General features: G+C 47.9%; 1 protein-coding gene across 2 annotated transcripts in view; it reads right to left on the bottom strand.

Annotated features, from left to right (window-relative positions):
- The window catches only part of tab1 (TGF-beta activated kinase 1/MAP3K7 binding protein 1), a 40,797-nt gene that overhangs the window by 21,395 nt on the left and 5,045 nt on the right, over nt 1-14,357 (bottom strand). For both annotated transcript variants that reach the window (XM_055663005.1, XM_055663006.1), the window contains exons 4-7: nt 12,264-12,350; nt 9,695-9,833; nt 6,639-6,755; nt 1,232-1,343 (exon numbers count right to left, since the gene is read on the bottom strand). In XM_055663005.1, coding sequence (XP_055518980.1) covers nt 1,232-1,343; nt 6,639-6,755; nt 9,695-9,833; nt 12,264-12,350 — 455 coding nt within the window. The remainder of the gene's footprint in view (nt 1-1,231; nt 1,344-6,638; nt 6,756-9,694; nt 9,834-12,263; nt 12,351-14,357) is intronic.

The raw sequence follows: 14,357 nt of genomic DNA, 5'->3' as shown, positions 1-14,357 counted from the left end.
AGGTCGGGGTGTTTTTTTCAACATGATGAAAAATGTCCACGAGTACAAAAGGTCGCGAATTAGGTCGTGAAAGTGGGACGGGGGCTTTAGGATCGCTGTCTGGTTGGTGATAGAATGGTTCAGTTCCCTGATAACAGCTGGGAAGACACCATCCCTGTACCTCTTGCCTGAGGGGAGAGGGGAGGTCCAGGGTCCGTCATTATGCTGGTGTCCTTGCCAAGGTCCAGTACAGACACCAGGCAACTGAATGGGGAATTAAACGCCAGATCTGCATATTTACAGGCAGCACAAAGGTGGGTGGGAGTGCGGGCAGTGAGCACTAAGCAGAGATGTCGTGGTGTGGTTGAGACTGATTCTCTGGGGGGGGGGGGGGGGGAACAGAGGCATGGCAGAGGCTTGACGATAATGGACAATTGGAGACTCCCAACAGTGGCGGGAGACAATAGGCAATAGGTGCAGGAGGATGTCATTTGGCCCTTCGAGCCAGCACCACCATTCAATGTGGTCATGTCTAATCATCTACAATCAGTACCCCGTACCTGCCTTCTCCCCATATCCCCTTGACTCCGCTATTTTTAAGAGCCCTATCTAGCTCTCTCTTGAAAGCATCCAGAGAACCTGCCTCCATCGCCCTCTGAGGCAGAGAATTCCACAGACTCACCACTCACTGTGAGAAAAAATGTTTCCTCATCTCCGTTCTAAATGGCTTCCTCCTTATTCTTAAACTGTGGCACGTGGTTCTGGACTCCCCCAACATCGGGAACATGTTTCCTGCCTCTAGTGTGCCCAAGTGCTTAACAATCTTATCCTTCTAAACTCCAGAGTGTACAAGCCCAGCTGCTCCATTCTCTCAGCATATGACAGTCCTGCCATCCCGGGAATTAACCTTGTGAACCTACTCTGCACTCCCTCAATAGCAAGAATGCAGGTGATTATCTGAATGGCACATGATTGAGGGATGGGGGATGGAGGAGGGACGACACAACCTGGGCTTCCCTGTGCCCTGGTCAATGGAAGCAAGCATGGAGGCCGCACCAGGCAGTCAAGCAGCAAACATGCAGTGCTGGCTTTCACAGCCAGACGATTCGAATACAGGAACAAGGATTTTGTGGGCCACTTTGCTGCCCTCATGCGAGGGTGGGAGGGGACGGGGGGGCAGCCACCTGCTGGTCTGGTCACGTTCCTGTGCCTCCGGATGTGGTCGAGTGAGCGGGAATCGAGCGCCGCTCACCTCAGCATCTCCACGTCGTTGTAGCAGTACTTCATTCGGTAATCGCCGATGCGCCGACTGCTGTCCTGGCCTCCAATCAGCCCTGACTGCTTGATCTTTGCAACATCCAAGCCTGGAGAGAGAAAGAGAGAGAGAGCACAACATTCAGCATCAGGCGGCCAGTGGTTGAGTGACCACTGCAGGGATGGACATCACTGGCCAGTCTGTGACTCACCAGCCCTGGGGTAGGGCCATCGCTGACCCATTGGTGAGTGACCATCACTGGGACACCGCTGATCGGTCAGTGGGCCACGGCCACTGGGACAGAGCCATCGCAGACCAGTCAGTGAGTGACCATCACTGGAGGACATCGCTGACCAGTCAGTTAGTGAGTGCCACTGGGATGTCAGTGACAGGCCAGTGGGTCACGGCAACCCTTTGCCACGCAAGCCCAAGAGCTGCTCTGCACAACACCGGCTGACGCTTCCAAGGCCACCTGGGTCAAGACGAGATGGAGAGACCAGTGGAAGTCAGCGGAACCATCTAGGCTACACCAGTACATCAATGACCCCATGGACGTCCCTGGCCAGGACCCACCCCAAAGCAGTGGACAACCCTCAACTGGTCAGCTGCTCCTGGAGGTACCGAGGTCTAGTCGGAGGCTCAGAGGGGATAGAGCCTTCTCTGTTGCGGCTCCGGCACTCTGGAACACCCTGCCGTTGCACATCAGACAGGCCCCCTCACTGCCCATCTTCAAATCCAGTGTTAAAACACATTTGTACTCCCTGGCTTTTGACCATGCCTGAGGGCTTTGCTTCTGTTTGTGGTGTTTTGATGTTTCTTTATTTTGCATGTCTTTTCCTACTATTTCTTTTGATTGTTATTTTTGGTGTGTATTAACTTTTTTGTCAATGATTAGTGATGTACAGCACTTTGTTGCAGCTATGTTTGTTTTTAAAGTGCTCTATAAATAAAATTATTATTATTAGTATTATTATAACCGCTCGAGGACAGGAATCGGACCCTGTGGAGTAGCGATGAAGAGGTGGGGCCTCGTGGACAGCGCCTCCTGAGAGTGTGGGGACCCAACACAGGCAGTGGAGCACATCGTCACCAGTTGCCCCAAACACCGGCCACTGAATGGTGAACAAGGTCTGATTGACCTGGATGATGACACGTTGTCCTGGCTCGCCTCAACGGAGCTGCAGGTCTAAAAGACACACGACAGCAGGATACAGCCATCAGTTTATTTTCTTGCCAAGTACAGCGAAGAGCTTTGTGTTGCGTGCGAACCAGTCAGCAGAAAATCAAGACACGATTACAATCAATCCATAAGCCAGAGACACTTCCTCGATTACAGTTTAATAACTGTGAAAAAATTAATACTTAAATTTTGGGGAAAAACAGCAACCCCTGCAATTAAAATGTGGATTACGGAAATGATCGAGACCTTGCATTTGGAAACAATAAGATTTGTCTTAATTGACAAACCAGAACTATTTTTTTAAATATAGTCTCAATTTATTGAATTTTTAAAAAAAGTAAACTGGTTTAACACAAAATTAAAGTCACAACTTGAGTTTAGGGGTGGATGAACAACTATACTCAACATCTCCCAGATCTATCTCCACAATGTTTATATTTGTAATCTTTCTTTCTTGCTTTCTTTCTTTCTTTCTATTAGTTTATAGTTTCTCTTATCTCTTTCTTTCTTTATTTCGTTTCTTTAAAAAAAAAAATAAAAATTGAAGCTACGTAAGAACTCTGTAACCAATTTGTTGTTTGTTTCTATTTGTACATATGCTTTTAATAAAAATTTAAAAAATAATAATAATAATAAATCAATCAATCAATTTACAGTGTATATATGTGTGAAGGGAATAACATTCGAGCAAGCACCGCCATTCAAGTGGTCATGGTACATCAAAAATCTGGATCCCGTACCTGCCTTCTCTCCAGCCCTCTGATCCCCTTGGCCACAAGGGCCAGGCATCGTTTCGGGCCGAAAGACTCAAATATAGCCAATAGTTCAGCACCGGGTAGTCAACTACGCTCTGTGGCAGAGAGTTGTCAGGAGAGGCACCATCGCTCTCCACTGGAACAAAGCCATCACTGACTCGATTTTAAAGGATTTCCCCCGGGACAAGGCCTCGCTGACCAGCAATGTGTGACCAGGTCCAGGACAGGCTGCACGCTGACTGGTTAGTGTGTGACCATTACTTGTGTGACCATCAGTGAGTAACCACCATTGGGACCGGACCATCACGGACCACTGTGTGACCGGCCCCAAGGGACCAGTGAATAATTCGCCCCTCTAACTACGTCTGACTTGGGGAAGCAACCTTTAAATGCAGGTGTATAAAAACAATTACAAATTTGTTCAATTTTAATCTGCAATTTATCTCGTATATTCCGCGATGAGATAGCTGGTGCACTGGTGCAGAGATATTAAGCCGACAAAGTCTGAAGCAGTTCTACAAATGAGACATCACCATTTCAAAGGTCAGGGCACAGTTTGCTGCAGCTGTCTTAAACTCTGAAGGAAATAGGCAGGATGTGCATTTAGAACGTGCCGCAATTGCCGTTCCAGAGTTGCGCATAGGATTGTTTCAGCATCGCAAGACTGGACAGTGAGTGGAAGCACTGGAAGAGGCCATCGCTGACCACCACTGGAACAAAGACATCACTGACCGATCGGTGGGTGACCGGCCCTGGGACAAGGCCATCGCTGACCAGTCAATGGGTGACCAGGCCCAGGACAGGCTGCACACTGACCGGGTGCTTTCTTAGTGTGTGACCATTACTTGTGTGACCATCAGTGAGTAACCACCATTGGGACTGGACCATCACGGACCACTGTGTGACCGGCCCCAAGGGACCAGTGAATAATTCGCCCCTCTAACTACATCTGACTTGGGGAAGCAACCTTTAAATGCAGGTGTATAAAAACAATTACAAATTTGTTCAATTTTAATCTGCAATCCATCTCGAATTTTCCGCGATGAGATAGCTGGTGCACTGACGCAGAGGCTATTAATGGGAATGTGATTGAAGCAGTTCTATTACATGAGACATCACCATTTCACAGGTCAGGGCACAGTTTGCTGATCATGCTGTTTAAACTCTGCTGAATCTACAGGATGTGCATTATAGAACGTGCCGCAATTGCCCTTCCATTCTTGCGCATGGGATTGTTTCAGGAAATAACCAAGTCCGGCGTGTTGTGGAAGCAAGGGTTAACAGTTAGTTTTATTTGTTCGAACTTTAATCTGGACACTTGCAGGAACTTGTAGGGGTAGGGAGCACAGTGATGCAGCTGGTTAAGGGCGCTGTAAGAACCACAGCTCCTCGAGACCTGGGTTTTCTCTGGGATCTCCGTTTTGGTTTAGAGATATACAGATTTGTAGGAAATAAGCCCTTCGGCCCAATTGACCAGCGATCCTAGTATACTAGGTTGTGTTAGAAACACCTTTCATTTACAAACCCTAACCCAACATTATGGTCTTTGGATGGTGGGACTACGTAAACCAGAGCACCCAGAGAAACCCACGTGGTCACAGGGAGAACGTAAAACTGTACAGACAGCACCCGTAGTCGGAATTGAACCCGGGTGCTGTAAGAACTCCAGACCTGCGGACTGATTTTACCATGGGATCTCCGGTTTCCCTCCCAGACAGACAGATCTGTAGGTTAGAGACTGTTTGGTATTATTGTCCATTGCTCACAGTGGGAGGTAGGATTGTGGACTCAGTGGTGGATGTTAATTTGTGTTTACTGTCTGTTCTGTTGTCTATTATTGTATGTATGACTGCAGGCACGAAATTTCGTTCAGACTGAAAGGTCTGAATGACAATAAAGGAAATAAAGGAAATTCAGCTGTAATTTCTACATGGTGAAACCCAAATGTATAAAAATGGCCTTAATTAAAATCTGACTTTAACCACACGTTTAAGAAAGAACTGTAGATGCTGGAAAAATCGAAGGTAGACAAAAATGCTGGAGAAACTCAGCGGGTGAGGCAGCACCTATGGAGCAAAGGAATCGGTGACGTTTAGGGTCGAGCGATTTTCACATGTGATTTTTTCTATTACAAATCTCAAATTGTAGAGTACAGAGGCAAATATATAAATGATGGGTCTTTGTCCCGAACATTATGGAGGGCACTGTATATGGCTAGTGCTTAAATATACAATAAGATTTGGCTGCAAGGGAAAATTCATTCCCACAGCAGCCAGCTGTCAAACTCAAGGAGCTGCAAATGCAGAGAATTGGCACTGCAGGAAATATACACAGGCCAAGGAGTGAGTCAGGCACGTGTCTCTCCACTGTGCTGGCTATGCAAGGTTCTGTTTACTGGCCTGGATTCAACAGAAGAACTCGAACAGAGAGAATGTGCACCCACTCGAACTTTTGTGAAGGGCCTGTTCCGTTTACACGATTTGTCTCGGCGACTTTCTGGCACCTGTCATAGTCGCAGCAGGTCGCCGAAATGTTTCAAAATGTTGAAAATCCAGCGGCGACCAGAAAAAGGTACGACTCTTTGGGAGACTACTGATGACCATACAGGCATCACGTGGCGACATCACAGGGTGACGCCTGTTTGGTCATGAGTACTCGCCCAAAGAGTAGTACCTTTTTCTGGATTTTCAACATATTGAAATTTTTCGGCGACCTGCAGCGACCGTAACAGGTGCCGGCAAGTTGCCGAAAAAAAAAATCTCGTAAGTGGGACAGGGCCTTGAAGCTTCCAAATACAGCACGTTCAACAGAACTGCTGCCCCTTAAATTACAGCAGCAACTAAGTTCAGGGGTAAAAAGTCAGCTTAGAAGGTAAAAAGCAGTATCGGTTAGATCTTTGGGATGCTGGTCCCAATCTCAAACCGGCTCATAAATAGACAGTTATAGAGGCATACAGTGTGGAAACAGGCCCTTCAGCACAACTTGCCCACACTGACCCATCTACACCAGTTCAACTTGCCTGCGTTTGCCCCATATCCCTCTAAACCTGTCCTATCCATGTACCTGTCTAATTGCTTCTTAAATGTTGGGATAGTCCCTGCCTCAACTACTTCCTCTGGCAGCTTGTTCCATACACCCACCACCCTTTGTGCAAAAAGGTTACCCCCTCAGATTCCTATACAAATCTTTCCCCCTTCACCTTAAACCTATGTCCTCTGGTTCTAGATTCCTCCACTCTAGGCAAGAGACTCTATGCATCCACCCGATCTATTTCTCTCATGATTTTTTAACCTCATTCAGATCACCCTTCATCCCCCTCCAGGCACTCCAATGAATAGAGGTCCCAGCCTGCTCAACCTCTCCCTGTAGCTCATACCCTCGAGTCCTGGCAACATCCTTGTGAAAACCTGAGCCCCGAGCTTCCAGCAGCCTGGTGACTGGAAGTGTCCTGAACGTCAGGGTGACCTACCGAGCTGAGAGAGCCGGAAGAGCTCGTCCTCGTTGTCCGTCGTGTGATCGACGCTGACTTGCGTCACCTGCAGCTGTCCGTCGGCTGTGGACTTGCACAGCAGGGCTCGGCTGGTGCCTGCAAATAGGAACAAGAGCCCAGTTAACATGCTGAACATGGCACTGGGTGGGTGGGGTGGCGGTGGAGGTGGCTGTCACGCAAGGCACTGGGTAAATGCAGAGGGCACGGAGATGTAATTGCAGAGATGAGCCAGCGCTTCCACTCTCTCAGAAGCTTAAAGAGGCCACGCAAGTCACAGAATACTCACACGTACAGATGCACTGTAGAAAGTATCCTGACAAACCTTTAGCCTGTACAGCAATTGCAATGGACAGCGACGCAAGAGGCTGCAGAGGATTGTTGACTCAGCCCATCAGGGGCCCAGTCCTCCCTCAGTCTGTGGAATTCTCTGCCTCAGAGGGTGGTGGATGCTTTCAAGAGAGAGCTAGATAGGGCTCTTAAAAAAAGCGGAGTCAGGTTATATGGGGAGAAGGCAGGAACGGGGTACTGATTGGGGATGATCAGCCATGATCACATTGAATGGCAGTGCCGGCTCGAAGGACCGAATGGCCTACTCCTGCACCTATTGTCTATTGTCTCCCCTCCATCCAAAGCATCTGCAAGGAGCTGCCTCAAAAAGGTGGCATCCAAGTAAGGCCTCCACCATTCTGGCCGTGCCCTCTTCTCAATGCTACCCCACCCGGCAGGAGGGACAGAACCCGAAGTTTAACACCACTAGTTTCAAGAATAACTAGTTTCATATAACCACTGAATTCTTAAACTGACCCGCAAACCCTAATCCCACCTCAGCAACAGAACACTGCGCACCATCTCTTGCACTACTGTGGACTTGTTTTCTAATTATATTTTGCACGAATGTCTTGTCGTATTTCTGCAATCTTTTTCCTGGCCCCCAGAGCAGAAGCGTCCACGTGGTGGGGCTGGAGACTGGAAGTATCCAAAGCTAATTCTGCCACCACAATCATCTATTGAAACAAGTGATGGCTCCCACTGATTGTCCCCGGAAGCTTGTGTCCTTTTGATGACACACGATGACATTTGAAACAAGGAAGATGGACACAAAGGGAGTATTTTTCCTTTGCACGGTCTTGTATAAATGAGACATGGTGCAGTTAGTGTGTTGTCTGATTTATGTGCCTGTAATTGTGCTGGACAATTTATACCATCTATCTATCTATAAAACTCTGTGCCTGACGACTGGCTGCCTTTCTGCCTTTTGATTTGTGCCCAATACTTGCAGATGTCCAATCAGAACGGCCGATGCTCGCAGATGTCCAATCGGAATGGATCCTTTTACTTTCTTCCTTTGATTCACTGCCACGCCGAATCCAGACGCTCAATCTCCCAGGTCTTTTCCATTTCGGTGGAGATTTCGCTTTTCTTTCTAAGTATCCGCTCCTCATTACATTTCGTCGCCTTTAAGTACACGTTTTTAATCAAATCCTTCTCCCCCCCCCCCCATTCACTCATTTTGTCGCCTCCTGCTGGCCAGCGACCATAACGGCTGCTGGCCCCCGCATTTCAACCTCAAGAGACGCCATTTAATTCGGCCTTTCAAGAATGGCTTCAGTTCGAGGGTCACGTCTCCCGTGGGGGCTGCGGGTAGGGAACGGCTACGGGTAGGGAACGGCTGCGTTGGGGGAGCAGACCCAACGGGTCTGCCATTGGTCTAGTTATCTCTACTTCTGCATGTGACATAGAAACATAGAAACATAGAAATTAGGTGCAGGAGTAGGCCATTCGGCCCTTCGAGCCTGCACCGCCATTTAATATGATCATGGCTGATCATCCAACTCAGTATCCCGTACCTGCCTTCTCTCCATACCCTCTGATCCCCTTGGCCACAAGGGCCACATCTAACTCCCTCTTAAATATAGCCAATGAACTGGCCTCAACTACCCTCTGTGGCAGAGAGTTCCAGAGATTCACCACTCTCTGTGCGAAAAAAGTTCTCCTCATCTCGGTTTTAAAGGATTTCCCCCTTATCCTTAAGCTGTGACCCCTTGTCCTGGACTTCCCCAACATCGGGAACAATCTTCCTCCATCTAGCCTGTCCAACCCCTTAAGAATTTTGTAAGTTTCTATAAGATCCCCTCTCAATCTCCTAAATTCTAGAGAGTATAAACCAAGTCTATCCAATCTTTCTTCATAAGACAGTCCTGACATTCCAGGAATCAGTCTGGTGAACCTTCTCTGCACTCCCTCTATGGCAACAATGTCCTTCCTCAGATTTGGAGACCAAAACTGCATGCAATACTCCAGGTGTGGTCTCACCAAGACCCTGTACAACTACAATAAATCCTGGATGTGACATGAGGGAAGGGTGTTGTTATGTTGATGGGTGTAGGGCAGGGGTGGGCAACCTTGTTCTGCATAGGGGCCGGGACACATGGCGGGCCACATCTATGATGTGTACACATGGATCCCATCCCCATCCCGCGCCGGATGGCAGGCATCCCCACACACACACACACACACTCGTGTCACGGGGAGAACGTACAAACTCCGTACAGACAAGAACCCGTGGTCAGTATAGAACCAGGGTCTCTGGCGCTGGAGGGCAGTTGCTCCACCGCTACGCCACGTTCCTTGACCTTCTTTATTGCTCGCTCCAAGGAAGCAAGATCATGTTAACCTTTCAGAGATAGTGACGTTTTAACAGACAGCGAGGAAAGCTCTGTCAAAGAGGGACTTGCGGGATGAGCAGTGCTAGGGGTACAAGACAGATAACTGCAGACTCTGCAGGAAGGAACTGCAGATACTGGCTCATACCAAAGATAAGACACAAAATGCTGGAGTAACAGCATCTCTGGGGAAACGGAATAGTTGACGTTTCAGGTCAGAAGGCTGAAGAAGGGTCTAGACCCAAAAGGTCACCTATTCCTTCTCTCCGGAGATGCTGCCGGACCCACTGAGTTACTCCAGCATTTTGTGCCCGTCTTCAGACAACTGTGGCCCTGCACAACAGCCATTCAAGGGTGTGGGTGAGAGAGTACCTATGTTGGCAATGTAGAGCTTGTTGTTGAGAATGAGCGCCACAATGGCCGTCGTTCCTCCCGCAATCTCCTGCTCGATTTTATGTAGTTTTTCCAGGAGTTTCTGATACTGCTGTGGAAGCTGGGAGTGAGGAATACCCTGCGTGGCAAAGACAAAACACAAATTAAAAATAGGGGAGAGGGGCGGGAAGCGAGGGGAAATGGAGAGGGAGTGACATGGAGATGCCAACACAGCAGGTCAACCGGACAGAGTCGATGCTTGCAACGGGAAACAAAAGCTTTTCACTGTACCTTGGTACACTTGACAATAAACTCAACTGAAGTGAATAGAAAAATGGCACCAAAATGGGCTGTTCTGTACATTGGGATAGTCTTGCTGAGCTGGATGCATTAACATTATTTCACTATACCTTGGTAAATGTGATAACAAAGAAACAATTGAAGTGGGAGATGGGGAGTCAGGTCAGAGAAGGGATAAGAGTTCAGGAGTTGCAGCAATGTCAGCGTTAAAGGAACGAGGCAGAAATGGTATTAATATTTGAGAAGAGGGTAGATTGGGTGAATGAAAGGGAGTTGCAGACTTAAGGGCCTGTCCCACTTGGCCGTCATTTGCGCCTCATTTACACGTTATATGTAAATTATGTCGACGCGTTGTGACACGTACGGTGGCCCGCGGTATCGCGCGGCGCTCCAGGATTTAGTACAGGAACAAAATTATTGCCCGCCACCTGCGTGACGTATCGCGTACGCACGCTGATGCATTGGGTACACACGCTGGTGTCCCGACGTCTCACGTGTATCGTGTGGTGACGCATGGTTACGTCACCGTGTGTCAACGTCCTTGCGTCAACATCCTGCCGCGCGCCGCAGGGTATTCTAATAACGTCACGCGCACCAGACGGCTGCGCTGACCCGTGATTTGCACGCGACGTCGCGCATCACAACACGTCAACCTATTTTACATATGACGCGTAAATGAGGCGCAAATGATGGCCAGGTGGGACAGGCCCTTTAGGGTACCAGAGCAGCTGTGGAAACGTTATCAGAGGTTACTAAAACTGGAGGACACAGATTTAGGTTCAGGCTAAGAGGTTTAGAGCGTAGTCGAGGGCGACATTTCTCACCCAGAGAGTGACAGGTACCTGGAATGCACTGCTTGACAGAGTGGTGGAAGCAGCATTTAAATAGCCTGTGTGCGCTTGAATTGCCGAGACACGGAAGGGAAGTGCTAAGTGCTGGAAGGTGTGTTCATGCAACTGGCCGGCGAGGATGTGTCTCCATGCCGTGTGACTTTATGATTCTGCCCAGACTGGGCACAGGCTTCAATAGACCTGCTGAGCCAAATGGGCTTGTTGTCAAAATGGATACCACAACGCCTGTGGCCAGAAATGCTAACAGTTTTACTAGAACCACGCTCATTAATTATCATGAACAAATACAGAATTATTGTCTAAGAAGGAACTGCAGACGCTGGAAAAATCGAAGGTAGACAAAAGTGCTGGAGAAACTCAGCGGGTGCGGCAGCATCTATGGAGCGAGGGAAATAGGCAACGTTTCTGGCCGAAACCTTTCTTCAGACTACCTTACAGAATTATTGTCTGCTGCAGTTATTAGCTAAGTAATGTCAAGGAGTAGGAAAGAACTACAGATGCTGGTTTAAATCGAAGAAAGACACAAAATGCTGGAGTAACTCAGCAGGACAGGCAGCATCTCTGGAGAGAAGGAATGGGTGACGTTTCAAGTCGTGACCCTTCTTCAGACTGATCACACTGACAAGCAATCAGATGATAGAAACATAGAAAATAGTTGCAGGAGACCATTCGGCCCTTCGAGCCAGCACCGCCATTCATTGTGATCATGGCTGATCGTCCCCAATCAATAACCCGTGCCTGCCTTCTCCCCATATCCCTTGATTCCACTAACCCCGAGAGCTCTATCTAACTCTCTTTTAAATCCATCCAGTAACTTGGCCTCCACTGCCCTCTGTGGCAGGGTATTCCATAAATTCACAACTCTCTGGGTGAAATTTTTATTTCTCACCTCAGTCTTCAATAGCTTTCCCTTTATTCTAAGACTGTAGCCCCTGGTTCTGGACTCGCCCAACATAGGGAACATTTTTCCTGCATCTAGCTTGTCCAGTCCTTTTATAATTTTATATGTTTCTATAAGATCCCCCTCATCCTTCTAAACTCCAGTGAATACAAGCCTAGTCTTTTCAATCTTTCCTCATATGACAGTCCCGCCATCCCAGGGATCAATCTCGTGAACCTACGCTGCACTGCCTCAATCACAAGGATGTCCTTCCTCAAATTAGGAGACCAAAACTGTACACAATACTCCAGATGTGGTCTCACCAGAGCCCTATACAACTGCAGAAGAACCTCTTTACTCCTATACTGAAATCCTCTTGTTATGAATAGAGTCCTAGCCTGCTCAACGTCTCGCTTTAGCTCAGGTTCTGGCAACATCATCTGGCAAAAGGAACGCCGGGCAAGGCAAATATTGGCCTGTGCAGAAGCTGGCTCTTTGCCCCAAAGGCTGTGGGTAAGAGACAGGTCAGGGTTGTTACCTCGGGAAGCTGAGAATGCAGGTTGGCCTTTTCTGCCAGAGAATCATCAATCGATTCAAAGAAACTGCGCTCCACCACGTCGAAGGCCTGCGGAGAAAGAGAACAAAGAGCTCTGCCGGTCTGTTCACACCAACTGTTCCACCCGACACAAACTGGAAGCAAACAACAGCACACAGAACAAAGCGGCCCAAAGCAACAGTCTCAAGCAGCATCTAGAATCGTAGAGTAATACAGTGCGGAAACAGGCCCTTCGGCCCAACTTGCCCACACCTGCCAACATGTCCCAGCTACACTAGCCCTACCTGCCCGCGTTTGGTCCATATCCTTGTCTTATCCAGGTACCTGTCTAACTGTTTCTTAAATGTTGGGATAGTTCCAGCCTCAACTACCTCCTGTGGCAGCTTGTTCCATACACCCATTACCCTTTGAATGTAAAAGTTACCCCTTGGATTTCTATTAGATCTTTTCCCCTTCACCTTAAACCAATGTCATTTGGTCCTCATTTCACCTGCTCGGGACAAGAAACTCTATCCATCTACCTGATCTATTCCTCTCATCACTTTATAGACCTCCATAAGATCACCCCTCATCCCCCTGTGCTCCAAGGAATAGAGTCCCAGCCTGCTCAACCTCTCCCTGTAGCTCAGAACCTCTAGCCCAGGCAACATCCTCGTAAATCCTCTCTGCACCCTTTCCATTTCGACCCGAAACGTCACCCCCGTTCCTCTTTTCCCAGAGATGCTGCCTGACTCACTGAGTTACTTCAGCATTTGGTGTCTATCTTCAATGGACAGACCATTATTGGTTAGGAAATATGAAAAACCTTAGAGTGCATATCCACGGGACACTGGTTGGAGTCGGAGATATCAATGCGAGCCAGAACAATCAGTTGCAAGAGACCTTTCATCGCATTTGTATTAGTCCTGGTTCTCTGAAAGGAGGTCATCCTCCTGCAACGAATAGAGTCCTAGCCTGCTCAACCTCTCTCTTTAGCTCACGTTCTGGCAATATCTTCTTCATGAATCTCCTCTGCACCCTTTCCAGCTGAAAAAAATATTTCCAAAAACATGGTGCCCAAAACTGAATGCAATACTCTAAATGTGGCCTCACCAACGTCTTGTATAACTGCAGCATGACCTCCCAACTTCTATACTCAATACTCAGACTCTGAGAGGAGGTCTGGTGATCGAAAGCCATTTTGCCCACCCTATCTATCTGCAACTACACTCCAAGATCCCTCTGCTGTACAGAAACAGGTGAATTGATCATGGGGAACAAGGACATGGTAGACCAATTGAATAACTACTTTGGTTCTGTCTTCACTAAGGAAGACATAAATAATCTGCTGGAAATAGCAGGGGACCAGGGGTCAAATGAGATGGAGGAACTGAGTGAAATCCAGGTTAGCCGGGGAGTGGTGTTAGGTAAATGGAATGGATTAAAGGCCGATAAATCCCCTGGGCCAGATAGGCTGCATCCCAGAGTACTTAAGGAAGTAGCCCAGAAATAGTGGATGCATTAGTGATAATTTTTCAAAACACTTTAGATTCTGGAGTAGTTCCTGAGGATTGGAGGGTAGCTAATGTAACCCCACTTTTTAAAAAGGGAGGGAGAGAGAAAACGGGGAATTACAAACCAGTTAGTCTAACATCGGTAGCGGGGAAACTGTTATTAACAGTCTAACATCGGTAGTGAGGAGTCAGTTATTAAAGTGGGGAGTCAGTTATTAAAGATGGGATAGCAGCACATTTGGAAAGTGGTGAAATCATTGGACAAAGTCAGCATGGATTTATGAAAGGTAAATCATGTCTGACGAAATCTTATAGAATTTTTCGAGGATGTAACTAGTAGAATGGATAAGGGGGAACCAGTGGATGTGTTATATCTGGACTTTCAGAAGGCTTTCGACAAGGTCCCACATAAGAGATTAGTATGCAAACTTAAAGCACACAGTATTGGGGGTTCAGTATTGATGTGGATAGAGAACTGGCTGGCAGACAGAAAGCAAAGAGTAGGAGTAAACGGGTCCTTTTCAGAATGGCAGGCAGTGGCCAGTGGGGTACCGCAAGGTGCGGTGCTGGGACCCCAGCTATT

The sequence above is a fragment of the Leucoraja erinacea genome, chromosome 37, assembly GCF_028641065.1.
Source record: "Leucoraja erinacea ecotype New England chromosome 37, Leri_hhj_1, whole genome shotgun sequence".
Taxonomy (NCBI): Eukaryota; Metazoa; Chordata; class Chondrichthyes; order Rajiformes; family Rajidae; genus Leucoraja; species Leucoraja erinaceus.
Note: the sequence above shows the minus strand (reverse complement) of the source record. Positions and strands in the feature narration are given on the sequence as shown.